General features: G+C 32.6%; 1 protein-coding gene across 13 annotated transcripts in view; it reads left to right on the forward strand.

Annotated features, from left to right (window-relative positions):
- Positions 1-25,557, forward strand: part of Mycbp2 (MYC binding protein 2) — a 271,435-nt gene that overhangs the window by 165,906 nt on the left and 79,972 nt on the right. For all 13 annotated transcript variants that reach the window (XM_040281371.2, XM_040281372.2, XM_040281375.2 and 10 more), the window contains 8 exons: positions 1,120-1,292; positions 2,619-2,763; positions 6,256-6,471; positions 10,642-10,697; positions 15,608-15,723; positions 18,356-18,453; positions 19,150-19,266; positions 19,948-20,088. In XM_040281371.2, the coding sequence (XP_040137305.2) occupies positions 1,120-1,292; positions 2,619-2,763; positions 6,256-6,471; positions 10,642-10,697; positions 15,608-15,723; positions 18,356-18,453; positions 19,150-19,266; positions 19,948-20,088 (1,062 nt within the window). The remainder of the gene's footprint in view (positions 1-1,119; positions 1,293-2,618; positions 2,764-6,255; positions 6,472-10,641; positions 10,698-15,607; positions 15,724-18,355; positions 18,454-19,149; positions 19,267-19,947; positions 20,089-25,557) is intronic.

Raw genomic sequence — 25,557 nt, forward strand, 5'->3', positions numbered from 1 at the left:
CATTAAGCACTGATGATAGGGAGACATCATATTCTCAGTAATTTTAAGAAGCCTCTGGATATTAGCAAACCACCAGTTTGTCCTTGTTTGAAAAAACAAAAAAGTTAAATCTTTGAATCTTAAGATATAAAAATAATAAACATTATATTAATAAACATATCAAGCAACATTTAAGTTTAGGTGGGCCATCAAGGAGCTCATACATTATGATTTTAGAAATTATTATCATATGTAAAATGTCCTTTAAGTTGGATATAAAGAAATCTTTATTGTGTTACTATTTAAGAACAAAAATGTTCCCACCTTTTTGATGTATAGTTGTGGTGATCTAACATGCATTAAATACCTTCCATTTGTCAAATTATATAGTATGTGTTTTATATGTGTCTGTAATTTAAATTGTGTAAGACCCTTATAAGGGGGGCAATTATTTGATCATCAATTTAAACATTTTGCAGATTCAGGGATGATAATTCATTAGACAATTTGTCGACAGCACAGAATTATTTGTCCAAAGTCAGGATTTGACTCTGAAGATAACATTTTTTTTTTGAAATTACATAAATTATAGAATGTAGGTTGCTGTGGGATAGTTCAATAAATTTAGAAGTGTAACCCTTTTCTATGAAAAATATTTTTGAAATTTGTTATTTAAAAATTTTTAAAAGCAGAGGTCATAGTTCAGTGATAGAGCACTTGCCTAGCACATAAATTATGGAATGTAGGTTGCTGAAGTCATGACCATGATACCCACCTACCCAAAAGAACAGATATGATTTACTGATAATTTCTGTCAATAAGGAAGACTTCAAGAAAGGGAGACTTAGAAAGAACTCTGGCTCTAACAGATGAGGATGTGGGGAGTAGAGGGCTGGCATAGGAAGAGATGCATCACTTCTGATAAGATGCTTTTTTGTGAGGAGGGGAAAGAGACAGGAAGTATTATCCCTTATTTTTCCCTCCTAGAAGTTTCTACAGTATGGGCTAAAGAAAGGAATATTGCAGCATGGGGAGAAAATGATTTTTCTGAGAAGGCCTAACTAAAATGTGTACAATTTGGAAAACTTTATGTAAATTTTTGTATTTCAGAGTATACAGATAATCTTTTTTACCCAACAGGTGTGCAAAACTCATTCTGGTATACTTGGCAAGGGATTAGCTCTTTCTCATTCACCAACTATATTAGAGGCTCTTGAAGGAAACTTACCACTTCAAATCCAAAGCAATGAGCAGTCCTTCCTGGATGATTTTATTGCTTGTGTCCCAGGATCAAGTGGTGGAAGGCTTGCAAGGTATTGTGCTTTATATAATATACAGTTACTTTCTTTTAGAGCATCATTGCTGAAGAAATGAAAGGAGAGTCATTAGGATATTAAAATGCTGACTAAAATATTCTGGTTTATGTGTTTTGCAGTTGCTGAAATATAAAATGGTGATTAATATTTAAAACTACATGATATTTATTAATGATTATTGTTTTGCCATTTGCTTTCTTTTTTATGATAAAAAATGCTGGCCTGTGTTATTTTACTAATAAAAATATAGCTGGATGATATAGCTCAGTTGGAAGTGATTGCCTAGCAAGAACAAGGTTTTATTTTTAAAATTGCAGAGATTACTCTACTTTTTAAAATCCAAATAGTGACTGACAATTTTTTCAGTCAGCCTCACTGCAATCTTTGTAAATATTTTTAGGTGATGCTTAATTGAATTACTTATTACTCATCTCACAGGACAACTGGAACATGTAAATCACAAAATGAGTCCGGGGGGTATGTTACAAACCAAAGAAAATGGCAAATTTTAAATGGAAGGGAAAGTAATAAAGAATATAGTAAGAAATTGTGTGAAGAAAGGGTGGACAGTCTACCTTTGAACCTTGCTGCCCTAAAACCAGAATTCTTTTTCTGTCCAGCTATCATAGAACAATTGTTCTTTGCCAGGCTTTTAGACAGGTGAAATCAGAGAGATTTCCTGCAGTAAGAATAAGTGTCCTTAGGACTTCAAACTGTATATAAATTCAGTTCATTTTGGGGGGGTATTTAAATTAGCCATATTTAAAATTTCAGATTTTCTGCTGGGCATGGTGGCGCACACTTGTAATCTCAGCAACTTAGCAAAGCCCTAAGTAACTTAGTGAAACCCAGTCTGAATAAAATACCAAAAAAAGCGGGGGTGTGTGGCTGGGGATGTGGCTCAGTGTTAAGGACCCCTAGGTTCACTCCCCAGTACCAAAAGAAAAAAAATTCAGATTTTCTGATTTTTAAGGTTTTTATCAAATTGTACATAAACATCAGAAATTTCATATGCTTTGGCATTTTTTAAATGAATATAAATAGTATTTATTTTTTTATTGGTATATTATAATTATACATAATAGTGGAATTCATTATGCCCATAAGCATTTACCAATTTGATCTCATTTCTCAGTTGGTATTTTTTAAGTGAATTTATCATTAACAGTTGCCAAAGAAGCCACTTGTGATTATTATTAAATCAGAAATAGATATTACTTATATTTTGTTCAGTGAAAGTTTCATTTATTTGGCTTAATTTCATTTTAATCATTGAAGGTGCTGATGAATGTTTGCTTTTTTGTTTGTTATCATTATTTTAAGATGGCTTCAACCAGATTCCTATGCTGATCCTCAAAAGACATCACTGATACTGAATAAAGATGATATTCGTTGTGGTTGGCCTACTACAATAACTGTTCAAACGAAAGACCAGTATGGAGATGTGGTACATGTTCCCAATATGAAGGTAATTCTGTCTGAATTAAATTACAAGACTTTTGTACACTGAATGCTGTAACTGGTAAAATATTAGGAATGGCAGGTGCACAGAGTCTAGTTTTTCTGTCCTTTGTATATATAATGTAGGACACAGAACATTTAAATGATTTGGTTATATTAACTCTAAATTATATGCTGGAAGATGTGGTGAGTCAAAGGAAGGATTCGAAAGTCTATGTATAAAGAGTGCTAGGCACATGGGGGAAGGCCCATGGTAATAGTGATTGAATTTTTAATGAATGAAAGCATGTTTTTTTACATTTTTATTGATTTTTTAAAAATAAATGACAGCAGAATGTATTACAATTCTTATTACACATATAGAACACATTTTGTTATATCTCTGGTTGTATATAAAGTATGTTCACACCAATTCATGTCTTCATACATGTACTTTGGATAATGATGTCCATCACATTCAACCATCATTACTAACCCCCTGCCCCTTCCCTTCCCCTCCCACCCCTCTGCCCTATCTGGAGTTCATCTATTCCTCCCATGCTCCCTTTCCCTACCCCTCTATGAGTCAGTCTTATATCAGAGAAAACATTCAGCTTTTTTGGGGATTGGCTAACTTCACTTAACATTATCTTCTGTAACTCCATCCATTTTTCTGCAAATGCCATGATTTTATTCTCTTTTATTGCTGAGTAATATTCCATTATGTACATATGCCACATTTTTTTAATCTATTCATCTACTGAAGGGCATCAAGGTAAAAGAATACATTTTTAAGTTATGTTTGTTTGTTTGTTTGTTTATATATCTTTGGTTCTGGGGATTGGACCCAGGGGGCTTAACCACAGAGCCATATTTTCTACTTTTTATATTGAGATAGAGTCTCAATAAATTGCTGAGGCTGGCTTTGAATCCACAATCCTCCTGCCTCAGCCTCCTAAACTGCTAGGATTATAGGCATGTCCAATACCTGGCAGTTTTGTTTATAATTTTAAAATACTGAAGTACATTTTGTATTTGGTATTATTGTTACCACATTTTAGAATAATGATATTAAATAAATTCGAAATCTATGAATTTAGGTCATAAAAAAATAAGGAATAGAAATAATCAATTACTGTATTAATGAAGAAAGAATTCTTTGGACACCACATTTCTGAGACATTAATAAGGATATTTAGGGCTGGGGTTGTGGCTCAGTGGTAGAGCACTTGCCTGGTATGCATGAGGCACTGGGTTTGATTCTCAGCACCACATATAAATAAATAAATAAAACAAAGGTCCATTAATAATGGAAAAAGAAATTAAAGTATTAAAAAAGGATATTTATATTATATTGTAATATAATCTTGAATTGTGATACCTCATCTAAACATTTTATCATATTTTTTAATAATTGATACTGAAAGAAATTTTAGGCAGATCCCAATCTTGTTTTGCTCCAGTGTTGAATTGGAGGGATTGGTTTTTTGAAGCTTAGAGGTAATTAAGCCACAAAACTATTTTTGCTCATAGGATACCTAATTTTACTTCAGTATTTACTTATAGTAAAATTGTTTCACCTACATTATTTCATGTACAGCATTTTCTTCCCATCTTTGGGTTCTTTTTTTAAATCATTAATCATTCTTTCTTTTCTGTCCTGTTTTTCTCTCTTCTTCTTTCCTCTCTTTATGTCTCCTCCCTCTCTTACCCTTCTTCCTTTCTCCTGTCTATGTGCTTTTTCTACAATGTCTCCTACTCCATCTTTAGACCTCTTATTCAGTGTGTTAAAAATTGATATCATATTGATCTCCAAGTTAGAAACTGTACCTAGAATACTCCTTTAAAAAGGAGAAAAGTGGATTTTTAAAATTTTATAATTTTTTATTTTATTAATATCACATTGTAACAGCTAGAAGCAAAATTAGTCTATTTTTATTTTTAGCACAGGGTCTAATTAGCATTTTAAACCTCCTCAAAATTATTAAAATATTTATGTAGTGTTGTGTTGCTAATTATTTGAAATGTAAGAGTTGATTTGCAGGTAATATTCATCAAATTCTATAATGCTTGGGAGATTTTTTGGTGTGGTGCTAGGGGTTAAACCCAGTGCTTTGGTATGCTGGATAAGTCCTCTACTACTGAGCTACACCCTGAAGCTCCAAAATGCTTTTTAAAGCAATAAATATTATATTTCTTTACTTACAAAATGATCATTCCAAGAAAGTCTTGTTTAGTAATGGGACCAGTCACATAGGAAATAAGAGAATAACAACAAGTTTATAAAAGAAGCAGAATGATTAACATTCTATAATATCTCAACATTAACATTAACATTTACTCAGAAAATGGTTGTTTAGCTAATGATTCAGCCAAAATGATATGTATCAAAATATAGTATGTTTTATTTATAATCAAATGTCTTAGAATTTGAAAGCTTTTGTTTTTTTTAATTACATTTAAAGATTTTAGTCATGACAGATGTATATGAGCTGAAGAATTTTACCTTGTAGACTTAAAATGCTGGTTTAGTTTTTCAAAATACGAATGGGTTTTTTAATATTCCCAGGTCATTATGTCAATTCAAATACTGATTTCTCAACCCCAGCTGAAGATTGTGTTTCTTCAATAGATCGTGTGTGTCAGCTACACTTAACTTTATGTATACATAAAAAGCCTCAAATTACAGATTCCATGGGATGACATTATTAATAAGGATAGTAAATATTAAAGATATTCTGCAATTCCAAGATGTCCCTCAGTTACTTAACTAATACTGTCACATTAATTTACACTACCTTTTCTATTTCTACAAAGATCCTGCTGTTTGATTACCTATTCAAAAGTATTGTCAATAGGAACAGCAAAAACTTTTTATTGAAGCTCAGAATGATGATGCTGCCTGATGAGGAACTAAATTCAGAATTCAGGTTGTAAATCTGTAGTTAGTTACCTAGGGTTCAAAATGCCCCCCCCCCCGCCGCCCCAATGCAGTAACAGACAAAAACAGAATAAAACAGTTTGCTGTAAATCCTGGTATAATTTTTGATGCTGTGGAGTGAATCAGGACCTTATGCTTGCTACATATACACTCTTATCACCGAGCTACACTCTACACTCCCAGTCCTCCTAAAGTATTTCTGAAAAATGTTTTGTTATAAGCCAGTTTGTATTTTCAGTATTTTAACATGTTAAAATATATGCTTGCAGGTGTGCTGGGGTTGTGGCTTGGAGGTAGAGTGCTTGCCTAGCATGTGTGAGGCACTGGGTTCTATCCTCAGCACCACATAAAAAAATAAAATAAAGATATTGTGTCCACCTATAACTAAAAAATTATTAAGCTTTTAATAGTTATTATTAATAATTAATAATTATTAAACTTTTGAAGAGAATGCCAAGGTAAATCAATGCTAATATAGAATTTATATAATTATGAGTCCATGATTGTAAATTGCCTCTTCTGATGTGTCAAGGACAATTACATAATAATAGTATTTGTGTTTTATAATATCATGATTAGGTGGAAGTGAAAGCCGTCCCTGTTTCTCAGAAAAAAACATCTTTACAGCAAGAGCAAGTAAAGAAATCTCAAAGGATTCCTGGCAGTCCTGCAGTAACAGCGGCATCTGCTAATGCCGACATGACTTTTGGTGGCCTGGCATCACCGAAATTGGATGTCTCATATGAACCAATGATAGTTAAGGAGGCTCGATATATTGCAATAACAATGATGAAGGTAACTTATTTAAAAGAGAACTTTTTTTCACCATTTAACAAAAAATTCAGTCATTCAAATACAGACACAAAATTGTATGTCTAAAGGTCTATTATTAGATGTTAAACTCCCAGAATATTTTTTAAAATGATGCTATCTTCTTCTACGGGGCATTTTCGTTGCTTTCAGGCAGATATGTAGAGGGGAATCACTAGTTTTAGAACAAGTTAATCTCATCAGAGATTGATTTTTATTCCCTGCAAAAGTACTTGTGTATTTTTAATCCATATACTACTACTATTAGAACATAGTTCTTAAGGGTTTTATGTTTTTCTTATGCCCCCTTCACTTTTTAGTTCCTCTCAAATGCCCAGTGCATTTCTTTATGTTTCCTACTTCTTTTGGCATTTTAGTTCTCTGATTCCTTTATGTAGATTTAAAAAAATATTTTGTCTAGCTATTTTTATCTTATCTTGAGAGGTAATATTAGTCTAAATTATCAAGATGGTCATTATATGAAATTGGAGTTATTAATAAACAGTGATGAGCCTCTATATCTAGTAAAATAATGGTCTGATTAAATTGGTGTTTTATACAGATTGTGGTGGAGTAGAGACAGTACAATTAGGCAGATAGATGATTATGAAGCATGGTTTGATTTAAACCTCTAGGAGACTATTGAAATGTGCTGAATTCTTGGACAAATGAGTTTTCACTCAGAATAGAAAAAAATGAAGATATTTCAAGAGATAAAAATGGTATCTAACACTCAGGTTGTAGGGTTGGTCTTAAAGAGGAAGCATAATAGTGCCTCGTTCTTTCTACCAAGAGAGCGTAGACAATAATTAATATAAATGTTGGTAAATTTGTAGATTGTACACCTAATAAACTACTTAAGATAATAATTTTGTTTTAGATTAAAGATGGGAGTTAGGAATCTTAGGGTCAAGATTTTGAATCAAAACAAAAAAATAACAAAATAGTTATTGTAGAGAACAAAATATGAAATTGACCAGAAAAGACTTGTCATACATCCTTGAATTAATTGAAATTGAATACCATACAGTGTAGTGTGATAAGAATGTGGATAATGTGAGCATTTAGATTGTTTCAGCATTGACATTTTGCCAAATAGTTTAAGAAGAGTACTAAACAGGAGTTGCGTATGTGGTTGTTAAAGAGAGGATAGTATAACCTATGTAGTTTTGGAAGGGGAAATGGGAGATGATTCAGACAAAGAGAAAGTTGAGTAAGAGGGACTGGAAATCTAAAAGTAGATATAATGCTAGAAATTGAGGTAGGAAACTGAGCAGGCTGTATTCTTTGATTTCAGAGATAGAACAATTTTGTAAAATATTACGGGTCTGTGACTTTTGTTGTAGGTGTTTGAAATAAACTTAAAGTTGGTTATTAAGGATGAAGAAATTCAGGATCAAAAAGCTGGAATTTTGGGTTGGGGTTATGGCTCAGTGATAGAGTAGATGCCTCGCACGTGTGAGGGACTGGGTTCGATTTTCAGCACCACATACAAATAAATGAATAAAAAAAGGTCTGTCAACAATTAAAAAATATTTTTTAAAAAGCTGGAATTTTAAATGTGATAGACATCATTATCCAAAGTACATGTAAGAAGACACGAATTGGTGTCAGCATACTTTATATACAGCCAGAGATAAGAAAAATTGTACTGTATACGTGTAATAAGAATTGTAATGCAGTCCGCTGTCATTTATTTTTAAAAAATCAATTTAAAAAAAAGCTGGCATTTTAGATGAACTGCCCACTGGCTATTGAAGAATTCAAAACTAAACATTCATTTCAGCTTGTATCTAAGGAACTGACTTTCTGGGTTTTTTTGTTTTTTGATTTTTTTTTTAACCTCTCTCTCCCTAATCATTCTTCTTAGTTTCCTATTAACATGCCTCCACTTGTATAATTTTTTTTTTAAATTCAGAACTGAGAGCAGGATTTCAGAATGTTCTGAATGGCACCTGGTTAGAGCAGTTAGAGAATGCCATTCCCGGACTATCTCTTTGGGACGTTCAGTCATGTTTCAGGAAAGTAGACATCATGTACCCATTTAATAGTGAGTGAAATATTGTGGAAGGTGGAAAAATGAGATATAGTTTCTTCTCTCATGAATACATTTAATAATATATATTTACAGGAAAAGGAAAGTGATGGAGTAGAAAACACTACTGGGAGTCTAGAATCCTGGGTTTTCTAACTGTTGACTCCTGTCGAAATTTGCACTCAAAGTGCATTTTTCTGGTCTAGGAATATACTCAATGATACAATGTTTTCCTGAAATATGTGAAGCCCTGGGTTCAATCCCTGGGACCACAGAAAATAAAGCAGAGGATGTTTATGTACAATGTTTGCATAGACAAAGGAAGTGAAATAATTTCTAAATTACTTTCATGAGGACAAAAAGATAAGGAGAAGGAAGGGTGGTTTTTTAATGGATATGCTCCCCTTTATAAGTAGAATAGTTAGAAGCAGATGTGGAATTGGAAATCTTGACCTGAACTTTAAAAGATAATGATTAATTTGGTAATGTTACAGATATACAAAAGCATAAAGAATAATGTGCCATTTTTTGTCTACACATTTCACCATAATTGTTTCAATATTTTTGCTATTTTTATTAAGTAACAGATTTTTACAGGCACAGTTGAAGCCATTTATAAAACCTCAATCAATTCCCACCCCATCCTTAGAGGTAACCATTATCCTGAATGTCATGGTGATCATTCCCTTACATTTGTATGTTTTTGTCCTGTGACTGAATACATATTTATCCATGAGCAATATATTTAGGTGTTCTGTATGCATCCCAAAAGTTTATAAAATGATATCAGATTTTACATATCCTTTTGCCAGATTTTTACTCATCATTAATTTTGAGTTTTAGTGAGATAGTTGAAGTTTATTCATCTTAACTAAATATTTCATTAATTTCTCTTCCAAAATTTGTTCAGTTTCTCATTGATGTACATTTAATTTAAGCTGTTTGAAATAAACATCCTTGCACTTGTCTCCTTTTGCACTGGGTTTTTGTTTGTTCATTTGTTTTTTAATAGACTATATCTTACTATGTTGCCCAAACTCGCACCTAACCCTCCAGTGTAGGTGGGACTATAGGCATTTACTATCATTTGATTATTATTAACACAATTTGATGACTGTGATATGATTATTTTGTTGTTTAGTTAAATAACTTTCAATATTTATTGTCCTTTCAGATTTCTTCTTTGGGAAATTGTCTTTACTCACTTTTGTTGTTCTTTGTAAAATAATTTATTAAATTTTTACATTAATGTTTAAAACATATTGCATATGTACCATTGTACCAGTCTCTTTAATGTACGTAATCTTTTTTTTTTTTCCTTTTCTTTTGATACTGGTGATTGAACCCAGAGTATTCTCCCACTGGACTATGTCCCCCATTCTTTTTAATTTTAAAATTTTTAATTTTATTTATTAATTTTTAAATTTAGATATGACAGTGGAATGTATTACAATTCTTATTACACATATAGAGCACAATTTTTCAAATCTCTGGTTGTATACAAAGTATATTCACACCAATTCGTGTCTTCATACATGTACTTTGGATAATGATGTCCATCACATTCCACCATCATTTCTAACCCCCTGCCCCCTCCTTTCCCCTCCCACTCCTCTTTTAGAATTTGTCTATTCCTGCTATGCTCCCCCTCCATATCTCTCTACTTGCAAATGCTATGATTTTATTCTCTTTTATTGCTGAGTAATATTCCATTGTGTATATATACCACATTTTTACTCACTTTTATTTTGTGTAGTTTCTCTCTTTTATTGATTTGACCTTTATTATGGATGCATATCTCATTTGGGTTATATATATTACAAATCCACTCTCTTTTTGATGAAGCCTTTTCTCTAGAGCATATTTTTAATACAAATCTACATTTTAATATACTGAAAAGATATTCTTTTTGAAATATTTTGTTCAAGTTTTTTCATTTGAGTCTTTAACACAACAGGAAAATATTTTTGTAAATGGTGGTAGGGTCATTGAATTTTTTTTCTTTTCTCCTTGTATGGATAACCAGTTTTCTCAATACCATTTATTAATTGTTTTATCATTTCACTGATTGAGAATGTTTTTAATGATTTTATGATTACTACTGGTTTGTTTCCCAAAAGGTTTATGAAAATTACTCATTTGAGGAGCTGCGTTTTGCATCACCAACTCCTAAGAGGTAAGGATCATTTTCTGAAAGAATAGCTAAAATGTCAGTTGTCATCTCCTTACACCTAAAATAATTCTACATTTCAACTTTTAACTTTCATAAATAAATAATTACCACCATATAATAAGGTGTAGATTTGCTAGCAGAGTGTACATTCAATTGGAATACTGTCAGTATTTTACAAAACTACTAGAGAAACAATAAATACTCATTAAAATAAGTATTAATTGGCTTGTCTGGGGTTGATTGGGTTTTGTTTGATTTTTTTTTTTTTTGCTGTTTTTTAATTATTCCTTTTCTTCTTCCAATGAGTTATGAAAAGATTTCACATTTGGTTATGATATCTTAAGTTTTCAACCCCTGAATAATTCTGTTAACTTCATATTTAAGCAGATCCATGGTACTTCAGAGAGTTCATTTACATAAAATTTAGGCAAAGCTCTGAAGTAAATCTGAGAAAGCATACTTACTTATAGGCTTCATTGTATTGCATATCACATGACTTTACTAGAAACCAACAGATTACTTTGACTTTGTTTTGGTATATATGCAAAGTACAATTGTAATATACAATATAGAAAGTTTTCTTTTTTCCTAAAAAGAGAGTGCTGTACATTGTATCTTTGGGTACATGAAAGTAGCATTTTGTTCCTGACTTTAGTTAATAAAATGTCTGCTGGAGTAGAAGCATATGTATATAGGTGACTTTTTGACCAGTGTGATTCTGCAATCTGTACAATTAGAAAAATGAGAAATTATACTCCAATGATGCAAATGTATGAATTGCCAAGATCATTGTAATGTCATGTGTAGATAATAAAAAAAATTGTAAAATAAATGTGAACAGTATTAATTTATAGCATGTTAAATAAGATCAAGCCGACCTTTTCCCTACTAAACAGGTTTTTGTATACATTGGGCATCTTAAACCTAATTGAAATAGTCTCATCTAAGAAAATTAATGTAATCATTTTTAAAACTGTTGAGCTCCTGCTATTGGAAAGGCTTTGAGTACCTTTATGAACGTGACATTTGTGGTTGTGATTCTCATGGCATTTACATTCCTAAGGAGAAACAATCACCCTTTAAATAATCTTGTACAAGCCCAGGCAGGGAAGGGGCCTTCTGCGTAGTATCCAACACCCCATACAGCATCCCACATGAAAGCTGGCAGGGAGGGAGGGCTTAATGCAGCCTCTGCAAAAGCACTGGTAGTGACCTGGAACCAGGAAGGGAAGGAGTACCCTGCACAGCTTCTGCAAAAGCCCAGGCAAGGAAAGAAGCACCCCACTCAGCTTCCTTAGGAATGAGAAAGGAGCACTCCATGCAGCCCTAAAAAAGGGCCCAGGCAGGGAAGGAGTGCCTCATGCAACATCCCTGGAACACAGGCAGGAAAGGACCATCTGAAAGAGCCCTGGCAGAGAAAAAGCACTCTGACGCATCCGAGGAACCCTGGGCAGAGAAGTAGAGCCCACTCCATCAACCCCTGGCTGAAAGGGAGAGCTCCAGGCACTTGATTAGTGCCTTTGCAAGCCAGAATAGAGACAGATCTGTGGCCTGCAAATTTCAGTGGTGGGAAATAAGAGCTCTCATCCAAGCCAGAATACAGTTTTGGCCCCAAGCCCAAAACAAAAAAAAAAAAAAAAGGAAACCCTTAAGACTGCTATTCTGCTATCATTCTTGCCTGTTCTTTTCATAAGGTTGAATAGTATGTGGCTTGGCTCTTAAGTGATTTCAGTAAATAGCATCAGTAATTGCTCTCAGAGTGGTACTGATACTGCAGTTATCAGAGGCCACACATTGAGTTAAACTACCAATACTTGGTTGTTTACTCAATCCAGGGCTCCTAAGAGGGAAAATCCCACAAAATAGTTGTTTGCTTAAAATAGGATGGTTATATCCTAATAATGGCTAGACATACAAACAATATGAAAAAGCAAGGGAACAAACTACCCCAGACAGCCCATAACACTGACTCCATAGATACCACAGTCAAGGAGATGTCTCATACAGAATTTAGAAGATTCTTGGTTAAAATGATCAGTTAGCTAAAAGAAGATGTATAGAGTGAAATTAGAAAATATAGGAAATGAAGATCACTTCATTAAAGAGACATAGATCCTGAGAAAGAACCAGACACAAATCTTGGAAATCAGGACTCAATAAACCAAATTAAAAATTCATTGGAAAGCCTCACCAGTCGATTAAACCACTTTGAAGATAGATTTTCAGGCCTTAAAGACAAAGTATATAATCTTTAAAATCAAGTTGACCATAAAGAAAAGATGTTAAGAGACCATGACCAAAATATTTTAAGAAATTTGGGACACCATCAAAAGACCAAATCACTGGAGTAAATGAAAGTTTCCAAAAACAAATTAAAAGGATGCACAACTTTTCAATGAAATAATATTGGAAATTTTTCCAAATATGAGGAATGAGGTGGTAATTCAAATACAAGAGACATACAAAACTCCAAATAGGCAGTATATATATTCTCCAACACAATAATAATGAAAATACCTAATATACAGTATAAGGATAGACTTTTAAAAGCCACAAGGGAAAAACAGCAAGTCACATTTAGAGGAAACCAATTCAGATCTCAACTGACTTCTCAACCCAGACCATAAAAGCCAGGAGAGCTTGGAATAATATATACCAACCTCTAAAAGAAAATGGGTACCAACCAGGATTACTATAGCCAGCAAAATTATGCTTTAGAATTGAGGTTGAAATAAAAAAAACTTCCACAATAAATAGAAACTGAAAGTCATAACCACAAAACCTGCACTACAAAACATACTCAACAAAATACTTCATGAAGAAGAAATGAAGAATTATAATGAAAACTAAAATTGGAATGCATTGCATTAGAAGAATAGTCAATTGAAGGAGAATCAAATCTGAATCTAACATTTGAAGTAAATCCAATGACAGGAAGTAAGAATCACCTCTGTATAATAATATTGAATGTACATCAAAAGACTTAGATTGCATCTCTTTTTCAATCCAATCAGCCAAACATAGGATGTAAGAAACTCACCTTGCAGACATACATTCACAGACTGAAAGTGAAAGGATGGGAAAAGATATACCATGCCAATCGTTGCTGAAAGCAAGCAGGGATAGCTACTTTATCAGACAAGGTAGACTTCAAGACAAACTCAATCAGAAGAGACAAGGTCACTTCATACTGTTAAGGGAATCATCCAACAAGAAATAATGATTATAAATGTTTATCCCCAAACAATGCAGCTTCTACGTACATAAATTCTTCTAAATATCAAGAATCAAATAGACAACATTCTAGTAATACTGGATGATTTCAACACACCTCTTTCACTAGTAGAGAGATCATACAGACAAAAACTAAGTAAAGATTCTTCTGAACTAAAAAATACTACTTATCAAATGGACCTAACAGACATCTATATAATATTTCACTATTTAATGACTGAATTCACTTTCTTCTCAGCAACACATGAAACATTTTCTAAATAGACTTTATTTTAGGTCAAAGATCAAATCTTAACAAATACAAAGAAATAGAGATAATTTCTTCCATAATTGAATGAATTTAGAAATCAGCAAGATGAAAACAGAAACCACTTTAATATGTGGAGATTAAATAACACACTTTTGAATAACAAATGGATAGTAAAAGAAATCAGGAAAAATTTTTTAAATCTTACAAAACAAATGAAAACAATGATATTATAATACCAAAATCTCTGGAATAGTACAAAGGCAGTTCTAAAAGGAAATTTTATAGCACTTAGTTTATATATTTAAAAAACAGAAAGTTGCAAAATAAATACTCTAACAGTACATCTCAAGATCTTAGAAAAAGAAGAAGAAACTAACACCAAAATCAGCAGAAGATTATGGTGTATATACACACAATATAATATTACTCAACTATGAAAATGAAATTATGTTATTTGCTAGTAAATGGATGAAAGTGGAGACTATAATGCTAAATGAAATAAGTCAGACTCAGAAAGTGAAGGATCAAATGTTTTCTCTGATATGGGGAAGGTAGTCCAAAATTAGGGTGGGACAAGAGAGAGAAAAAAGAAATGGGGGGAGAGTTCCGTCAAAATGACAGAAAGGTTAGGTAAGTAGGAGAAGGGGATTGAGGGGCAGAGAGAAGAGACGGGGTAAGGAAAAACAGAGGAATGAATCTTATATAACTTTCCAGAGGTACTACAGTGAATTTCACCACCGTGTATATCTACAAGATATTAATTTTTAAAAGAAAATGTAAATAAATAAGTCAGTAGAGAAAAAGAAATGTGGAGGGCCGTACAGAGGTTAAGAATAAGTAATGGGGACTTAATTAGAGCATACTATAGTACCTGCATTTACAATTATGTGAAAATAAATCCTAATCTTATGTATAACTATTATAAAGCAATAAAAATATTTAAATAGGAAATTCTCAAGGTTTTTTTTATGCTAATAGAAATGATCCCATATGGTGGGAAAAATTGAAAATGCATGGGAGAAGGAGCAAGGTAATTGGAGCAAGGAAGTATTGAGGGAAAAAGTTTGGCGGTTCAAGTAAAGGGGCTGGCTTTGGATAAGGTCTAGGATGCTTCTTTCATTGAAACAGGAGAGAACGTGAGAGGAAGCAGGTTTAATAATCTGATTGCAACCTGAAGGTTTGTATCTGTATCATTTCTTTACTGAAGAAAAAGGTGAGGTCATAATCAACTGCAAGTAAGGAAGAAGGGTGATGGAGTTTTGAAGTGAGAAAGAAAAATTTCAATTGTCAGGGGTGGGGAAATACTGTAGCAGGCTTGCCAGTCAGTATTGAAAATGCCAACCAAAATTAAATGTTTATTGTAATATCATAGTGATCTCAGTTGTTTAATCAAAAGTAAATTTTCCAATATCCCTCTTAATTTTTTCAGGCCCAGTGAAAATATGCTGATTCGTGTCAATAATGATGGTACTTATTGTGCCAATTGGACTCCAGGGGCTATTGGACTCTACACTATTCATGTTACCATTGATGGCATTGAAATAGGTATATGTGTATATATTTAAGTTTTAAGTTATCTAGTGAAAAGAACTAGACTCAAAATCCTCCTTCATTGTAGTTTTGACACTTTTGTTATACACATGTATAGGTTTCATAACTTTTATATGTCTTCATTTTGTCCTTTATAATGAATATGTAGGTAGTGCATTCCTAAGGTCTTAAAATTATGCTCAAGTATTATAGCCCTCATGACTTCTTCCCTACTTTTCCCAATGTGCCAGTCAGGTTGTGATGCCCTCCATGTTGCTGTATTATCATATGCATAACCTGTCTACCAATCATGGTCTGCCTTCTTCCTTTCCTGGATGTGAGCAGAAACTCTCTTGTTTACCCATGGATTTCCCACTCTAGATCAGTACCGGCCGTATAATGACTACTTAGTAAATATTGTTGAATGAATGAATTTTCTTTATCTGCCATTAGCTTTGAAAAACATCAATTTTGGAGGGGACATGAATCTTAATTTTTAAACTCCCTGTGTGATAGGATAATAGTAGATTTTTAAAAAGTGTTTATCAGTGTCAGTTTCTTAAAACGCTATCCTTTATGACACTGCTCAATAAATGGAACTCCTATGATCAGAAAATCTAGTATATCATAATTTCACCATAGACAATCACATGATTTACATCAACATATTAGGAATTATGAGAAGTTCTAAAGTTAAGAATCTTGTTTTTATTTAAACCAGTGGGATCTCTTACCTATGGAAAAGAGGGAGAGAGGTCAGAGATAAGAATCCAGTCAGTCTTCTGTGTCTTTGGGTTCTACAGCTGTAGATTCAACCAGTTGTGTATTGATAATTTTGGAGGGTTGGAGGGAATGCATTTATAATGAATATGTGTAGAGTTTTTTCTTGTCATTATTCCCTAAACAATACATACAATAGCTATTTACATAGCATTTATTTTGTATTAAATTAGTAATCTAGAGATGATTTAAAGTATTTAGGAGAATGTAAATAGACTATATGCAAATACTGTACTATTTTATATAAGGATCTTGAGCATCCATAGATTTTGGTAGGTGAGGGGGATCCTGGAACCCATCCTCATCAGACACCAGGGATGACTGTAATTCTGAAATGATATCCTTTGGGAATCCCTGTCTTTAAGCAATTTGTTTTTGCAGTGGAGTTAAAGGGGTACATTACATTGATGTATATAGAATATACATTAGTATAACTGTATAGAATCAGACATATAAAATAATACCACCCCAGAAATTTTTTTTATCCACAGACTTTGCAGCAGTCTCCTTTTATCAGCATATCCATAATGCCTTTTGTTTTGCAAACATGCTGATTCAGAGCAAAATATTATTGTACAATTCTCTCCGGTATTAACTGTTTGGTGAAGATTGCTGAGATAAAACAAGCAAACAAAAATCATTTGTAATAGAATATAAGTAGTGACAGATGAGAGATACAAATTAGAACAGGAATTTAAAAACCATGGTAGTAAAGAATAATTTCATAAAGAATTTTTTTTCTCTGCAAATATTATTAAAATTTCAGTAGGTAGAGTTTTTAAATCTTATCTAATATTGGAGTAAAGGAAACTGATTTATTTTTTAGAATGAACCTGAAGAAAGAGATTTGTATTTACTTAAAATCATTCTTTTTCTTTCTTTCTTTCTTTTCTTTTTTCTTCCCTCCTGTACTGGGGATTGAACCCAGGGGGCACTTTGCTTTACCACTGATCTATATCCCCAATCCTTTTTATTTTTTATTTTGAGAAAACCCCATTAAGTTACTTAGGACCTTGCTAAATTGCTGAGACTGGCCTTGAACTTGTGATTCTCCTGCTTTAGCCTTCCAAGTCACTGGAATTACAAGTGTATGCTACTACCTATCCAGAATTATCCATTTTCTTCTCCACTCAGTTTTCATACTCTTCCTAACTCAGCTCTCTCCCAAACTGTCAATAGACTAGGATCTTGCTCAATGATAGATAAGGACAAATGATAATTCATTGGAATGATGATAATAAAAGCTAACATTTTTGGACAGTTAATATACCTACATTGTTCTGCATATACCTTATGTATTTTAAATTATTTAAATTTTATAACAGCTCAGTGAATAGGTGTTATTACTATTTCCATTTCAGAGTTGGTAACATTGGACACTGAGAGTCATAAATTAGTGGCAGATGTTGGAGCATCCAGGCAATCTAGAGCAAGAACTGAGCTTTCAACCACCATGCTGTATTGTGCAGTCTGCCTGTCTCTCATGCTGTACTGCCTGTCAGCGGCAGAAGTGACTAGTATAAGTAATGGGTGCTCTTATCAGATAATATTTAATCGTACAAGGTTTATTTTTATTGCTATTCTGAATTTTCAGTATCATTTCATATGTTTAAGTTAAACACTGGAAACCCCATTTTTGCTTGAAGCCCTGAGGAAAACTTTGTATCTTGCCACTTTGGAAGCTCTGGTCCATTTTTTAAATATTTCTCTTTTTTAGCTTGTTCAATCACCAATCTTCCTAAAAGGACAGATCGAGACATTTATTTTAGTTGTTTAAAATAGCTTGTGAGTGTTTATAAGGTTGAGTTGAAAGATCCTTCCTCTCGATTTTTTGTCAAATGTTTTACCTGCCTTCCTTTTCTTACAGATGCTGGCCTTGAAGTAAAAGTAAAAGACCCACCAAAAGGGATGATTCCACCAGGAACTCAGTTGGTCAAGCCAAAGGCTGAACCTCAACCAAATAAGGTTAGGGTAGATGAAGTCCAAGCTGAATAAGGCACAGGTTTTTTAAGTATTTCCTTGATACTTCAAAATGGCCATGAAATATCTAATATTTTACTGATTGACTTTAGCATTTGAATTCTAAATATCTCAGATAAATTTGGAGAGTGTTACATGGTAATCATTTTAAATTATAAAACCTGTGCTTTGGGGTTTTTTATGTAATGCTGTAATAATCATTGTGTATTTTCTGTTACTGAAAGTTTACAATTAACAAAAAGTTTACTGAAATTAAATGTAAAATTTGCAATGTCTTTTGCCCTTAAAAGAACAATTAATTTCCTAACATCCAAAGAATACGTATAGGAATTTTAGTAAACCAGTTTTTAGAAAGGAATCATTTTATATGCTACCTTTCTAAAAAGGTATCTTTTAACATTTTGGTCATATGTATTTAAAATTTAGAAAGGAAATTCTAAATATATATTAATAATTCTCTTAAGTTTTTTTCCATTCATATACATTTCAGTATGTATCAAGATTTCATTTTTATAATTTCATAAGTAATCTGTTATTTGAAGATGTACACAGCTATAAGCAATTTTGAAAAATTTCTCAAAATTATAGTACTTTTAAATCTGTTTAATTTTATCTCTTACTCCTTATGAAATCTCTCTTCTATGTTTTTCCTGTTTTACTAAATATGTTTGCCTTTCTCAGGTTCGAAAATTTGTGGCCAAGGATAGTGCTGGGCTCCGGATCCGGAGCCACCCTTCTCTTCAGAGTGAGCAGATAGGCATAGTGAAAGTCAATGGAACTATCACTTTCATTGATGAGGTAATTCATAAAGAAACTCTTAGTAATAAATATTGGACAGATTTTTTTTTTGCATTGTTTGCAGAACAGTAAGGCTACAAAGTTTTTTGTTAAAATGTGTTTTAAGCAGTGTGAGAATCTTTTGAAAATTGTTTTGCAGTATGTGTCCATGGAGTTTCAGACATTTGAATTTTTTTCTTTTATCAATAAAAACATAGCTAAAATTATATTTTGAACATAATAAGAACTCAATTAGACATAGTAATCAGAACCTATATAAGTATTCACTGAAAATGGGTATAATTGTTTTTCATTAATTTTTGAAATATTTTTTAAACATATTCTTTGTATTACTTTAACTTTGGTTGGTACATATTACATTTTTCTAGTAAAACAACCAAGTAATTAGTTCTTTGGGAAGACATCTGATTTTACTGTTTAAGCTATTTCTCTTTAAGTGTGATTTCCTTTAGTTTTTTACTCCTAAGCAAAATTGTATTTTTCAGTCTCACACTAGGGATTATACTACTGTGGCATTCCTTGCTTTTTTCCTTAGAGGATCTCTAAAACTTAGCTTTTATGAAAACTAAATGCCTAATCTGTTTCTACCACTTTACGCCTACTTCGAAGTCTTTCAGTCCTTGCTACCCCTATAGGAGTGACAGGAGGGCATGGCTTGTTTCTGTTGCTTATTTCCCTTAGATCCACAATGATGATGGTGTGTGGCTGAGACTGAATGATGAGACAATAAAGAAGTATGTTCCTAACATGAATGGTTACACTGAAGCCTGGTGCCTTTCATTTAATCAACATCTTGGCAAGAGCCTTCTGGTCCCAGTTGACGTAAGTAAAAAGTGCTTTTAAACAACATCATAGGTACAGTCTGTCCTCATCACAGGCTTTCTTTAATTAAGGCTTTTCAGTTCTGAGGTAACCAACAATTAAGTAACTTTGACTTTAGAAGTGCTTCAATTCTTCAGGGCTTTTGTCTAATGAAAGTAAAATTTGGCAAGGTTAAGGTCCTTAATGATTATTTTGATTCATCACCAACAGGAGGTAGTAAATTTAAAATAGGCTTACTGAATTTCTTTCAGAGAGATAATGAATGAGAGTGGATGCATTTTTACCCCTTCTTATTTACACTACTATTTTGAATGAATTCCAAACTAAAATTTAAGAATTTAGAATTACTGTTCATTCAGAAATAGGTATAAATGTTTGTAAAGTGTATGTTATGTTGACATTTTGCAGTCATTTCTTTGTATTATGTTTAACTTTGAATCTTTTCTTCTTTGGCTTACAATACTATTACATTAACATAAGATGGGTTTATACACTTGTAATGGTATTGAAATCTAAATCCTCATCTCTGAGAAAATTCATTGAACCTCTGGTTAGAACCATTGGTTATAAGATCACCTTAGTATTTAAACAGTTGAATTTCTTCAAAATCAGTGTAGCTTATTATATCAACCATTCAATATATTGTATTTGTTTCTCTCCTTGATAGCCCATAATAATGTTTTTCAAAGCAATGGTTTTATAAGATGCTTCTTTGTGTAAGAAAATATTGGTACTTTATGTTATTTGTACATATTTAATAACAGTAGAGTGGAGAAAAAAACATTAGCCATTTGATGAAGAAAGTTTAGAGTGTTTGCCTACTGCTTCACTAAGGTTAAGCTCATGAGTTAAGTTTTAAGCAAATAGATCAGGTATTAGATTTTTCTTAGGTTTGCATCTACAGTGAAAATGAAAACAATTTTGACTCTCTGGAAAAGACGAATGATTCTGAGGCTGGGGATATAGCTCAGTTGGTAGAGTACTTGCCTTGCATTCCCAATGAGCCCTGGGTTCAATCACCAACACCACACACACACAAAAAAAAGATGAATGACTCTGGAAAGTAAATAATAATTCTATATCATCTATGATTAAAAAGTTGGCTTTAAGTAGTTATAAACCATTATCTTTTTTGCTTGGTTTTTAAAAATATTTTTATTAGTTATTGATGGACCTTTTTTATTTTATTTTTTTTATACGTGGTGCTGAGAATCGAACCCAGTGCCTCATGCCAGGCAAGCACTCTATCACTGAGCCTAAACGCCAGCCCCAACCATTTTCAATTATTATAACCAGATAGTCCTCAGGATTATGAAAAGGGTACATTAAATGAGAATACTATAACAGTTTTTTTTTTAATTTGGCCAATTTGGACTTGGGTTTGTTTTTTAAAGAAAATTTTCTTATTTCCTACTAAAGCATTTTACTAGATTATATAATCTTTCTTACCTATCCCACTTCAATATTTTCTTCCTAATTCCTTTGTTTGCTAATTTGAGGAGATATCATTGAAAGGGGGAAATATCCACATATATAAAGCAAAAGAATAACAAAGGTAGAAGGGGAGAGCAAGAAGTTCTGTGTTGAAATTCTGGAGCCCTTGAATTCATTTTGGGCTATTCTATCACAATTTGTAGTATACTGTTTCACTTAAAGTCAGGGAGAAAAGAACAGTATCAGATAAAAGAGGAAGCTAAATGGGGTGATCCATACTCCATAAACTTGTTGAAGATTTTCACTGGAATGTGAATGAGGAGTTTCACTGACATATTTAAAAGTTCTAGATGTAGAATATTAAAGAAAATAAAATGACAAAGTGCCTTTTTTATTTTCTAGTTTTTTTTTTGTATTGTTGAGGAATTGCATAAGTTGGGTTTTAATGTAAATATTCTCAGGGTGTCTGATAATAATAAGAATATTAAAAATGCTGAGATTTTTCAAGTTCGTATTTTGAGATCCTTAAAAGTTAAAACAAAGACCACCAGTATTACAGGGAGAATATACAGTTATAGATTAGAATAGTGAAAAAAGGAAGAGATAGAATTAAGGGCACATTTGGAAAGTTTATTTCTGTAAAGGAAAATGGAATATTTATGGTAATAGACAAATTGGGAGGGAGGGAGGGGATAGATTGAGGAAAAACACAATTTTTTAAATGAAGAAAGGAAAATCATCAGGTAAGAATGAGTGAAGTCAGAGAATTTAAAATGCAGTGAAGATTTGAAATAGTAGAGAGAAACAGTAGAGGTATTTGATCAAAAACAAGTAAAGAATTATTAGGCCACTAGGAGTTCAGTGAGACCATTGTATGGACCCAATCCAGACATCCCTTTCCCTCTCCCATAATCCTCAATGTCCAGAATTAATGTAGCCTTCAAAGAGCAGAGTATAGTACTGGTTGGAATATTTTGGAATGCTATGACTAAAAATTAGGGACTAAAAGGGCTTGCTAATAACTGATTGATGCAATTAAGATAACCAACTGTGGAATTGGAATTTAGCCTAATTTAGTATGGGAAAGAACAAATGGAGGGTCCCAGGGACTTGGAGGACTGAATAAAATTCTTTAAAAATGTCTTAGGTACACTGTAGTTAAAAAGCTGAAAAGATATAGGCAGTTTGCATGATGAAGTAGATTTGTCTTTGATTTCATAGATTAAGAAATTTAATGGATGAAAGTTCAATTAGGTTGCTGTCTGAAGTGTGGTGCAAGTGAGAGTCACTGGAATTGCCTCAGTCTACAGGTAAAAGGCTAGACAGTTGGAAGATCACTTGCATAGACATGAAGACACACCAGTGTGTACTGCAAGAATAAAGATGGAAGTAAATTATTTACTGTTGGAAGAAGAGTCCCTTTGAACACAGTTTAAAGTCATGGGAGGGATGGGAGTCATTGATTTTGAATCAAGGAGACACAGAGAAGTTTTGCTATAAAGTGAGTGAACAGGTAGATAACTTAAGGACTTAAATTTTGGTTAGTGATCAAAGATGACAGAGGGGATACAGTGTGGCATGATTAACTGGCATAACAGATCCTCAAATAGATCTACTGTAAAGTTGATTCAGTGAAGGCATCAGATGAAGGCCCACCCAATCAGAGAAGCCTGACAAATGCAGCAATAGGTTTAGTTTTCCAAGATTTTGTTTGCAGGGCTAGACATGAGCACAAAAGGAATCATGATTCCATCTCATCCAGTCAAGGAAATAATATAGCTAAATAATTACATTTTATTAACTGTTTCTTTGTATCTCTTGATACATTGATGGCTGGAAAAACACTTTTCATCTGTTCTCTCTTCTCACTTCAGTCCGTTTGTGTGTAAATCAGCTATGATCATCATTGATAATTATAATTCTCTAACAATAGAAAAATATCAAGAAACAATCAAGAACCAATGCCACTAACTTAAAAGGATGCAAAAGTACTAAAAAGTTGCCTTCAGCAATTTTACACTTGCTTTTCAACATTTTCTAGTTAAAACAATTTTATATTCACATCAATGCATATACCTTGCTTGGATCCTATTTCAAGCAAACTGTAGGAGGGGCATGGGGGTAGGGACTGGAAATCTGAACAGTAACTGAATATTTAATGAAGTATTTAAGAAACAAAGTTACCATAAATAACCAATTTAGATTAAGTTTTATACTTATTCTGTTATTTTATTGTATTTTAGAACTTTTGTGTCCATTGAGGATACATACTTTAGCTAAATTTTGGCTTGCTTAATAGTAGTCCTATTTAAACACCATTACTTCACTTAGAATTATTAGAATCCTACTTTAGTTCAAATGAGACTTTTCACTGTTTTAGCACTTAGTAGTGTTTTTGTTTAGAGATTAAATAACATTAAACATTTATATTATGACTGTATTTTCAAAACATTTTTTGAGTCAATGGGAATAGAGTTAATTAGATAAAAATATAAATCCTTTGTGGGGCATTAATTATATGTTGGAATGTTTTGTTCTTTTTAGGACAAAAAAAACACACTTTTCAATTTTGAGTCTTAGAGTCTTTGTTTTGTTATTTATTTAGAATGCTTTGGCTTGTTTTTTTGTTTTTTGGGTTTTTTTTAATATTGTTCTAGTTGATTTTTCTCCTCTGGAATTCCCGAAATACTATAGTCTTTAATTGGTGCAGTTCTTGCTTTTGGGGTACTTACTACATAATATAGTAGGTATCTTGTATTCAAATAATTAAGTCATCTTGTGGTAAGTTGTAGAATAGCTTAACTCAGAAGGTAACATTTGAGGTAGACTTGAAGAAAAGCTGCCAGGAAAAAAATGAAGAAATGTCTAGAAAGAGAATCAAATGTTCAAAATTAAAAAGTGATATGTTTGGGAACTGATGAATAATTGATATGGATGAAGCAAAGGATTGGCGATGGAAAGCAGATAAATGATGGGGAAATTGAGTTTCCCTCTCCCTTTCCAGCTAGCACTAAGTCTGTAGAAGTAGAAGAGGCTTAATTCTTTCTCCAGCTACTCATTATATTTAGTTTGTTTTTCTCACCTTCAGCCCATTTGTATTCATGTACCTTTTATTTCCATTTTTAACCTCCTTCAGAATAAGAGCTAATAAAAGATTCCTTCTTCATCAAGTGTTTGTTTGTTTTTTTCCCAAAGTGTTAAATATTTACTGATGGAATCTTTTCAACATCTGTTTATATCTAGTTTGAGTTCTTTTCATTCAGGGTGTGATCTTGCTGCTTAAAGTAATTCCTAACACATGCTCCTCACCTTGATTGTCTCATTTAATTCTCAGTGTGACCCTGTGATGTTTCGGGTATTATTCTCATTTTTCCAATGAGGAAAGATAATTAGTCACCTAAGATCCCAAGTTGAAAAGAATAGAACTGGTATTGGAACCCAGTTGATTTTATTCAAAGCTCATAGTTTTATTTTAATATGCCTTATAAAGAGATAAGTATAAGTATAGCTTTAAACGGATAAGGTAAATAGCTATGTAGCTATAAAGATCATTATTTTGGCTAGAACTGCCAAATTAAATAATATGAATACTTATAATTTTAGTGAATGAATGAAAATGGATACCCAGAGATTTATTGAAGGTAAATGAGTCCATCTGAGAAAGCATATCTGGGGAATGTTGATTTTTTGATTAAAATTCTTATGATTTGAAAGCTACAAAATATGAGCTAGTAGAAAGTTTCATACCTCTTGGAAAATATGAGTTAAAAAAGAGAACCAGTTATCCACATGACATGGTAAACATTTGACTACCTAAAACCAAGAGCTTGATTTTTTTGGAAAACATATTTACTTCTGTGATTGGAAATACCAATGATTTAAAACTTTAGGTACTTTGTTAAAACTGAAATCTTTAAACATTGTGAGGGGAATTGAGTAGAAAAGAAAGCTCAGATCAAGGAAAGCTGGGGATCTATCTTTAGAAGTGTTGTAAGATTTGTTTATAATTTCTATATTATCTGAATTCTTTTTTTA

This window comes from Ictidomys tridecemlineatus, chromosome 6, assembly GCF_052094955.1.
Source record: "Ictidomys tridecemlineatus isolate mIctTri1 chromosome 6, mIctTri1.hap1, whole genome shotgun sequence".
Taxonomy (NCBI): domain Eukaryota; kingdom Metazoa; phylum Chordata; class Mammalia; order Rodentia; family Sciuridae; genus Ictidomys; species Ictidomys tridecemlineatus.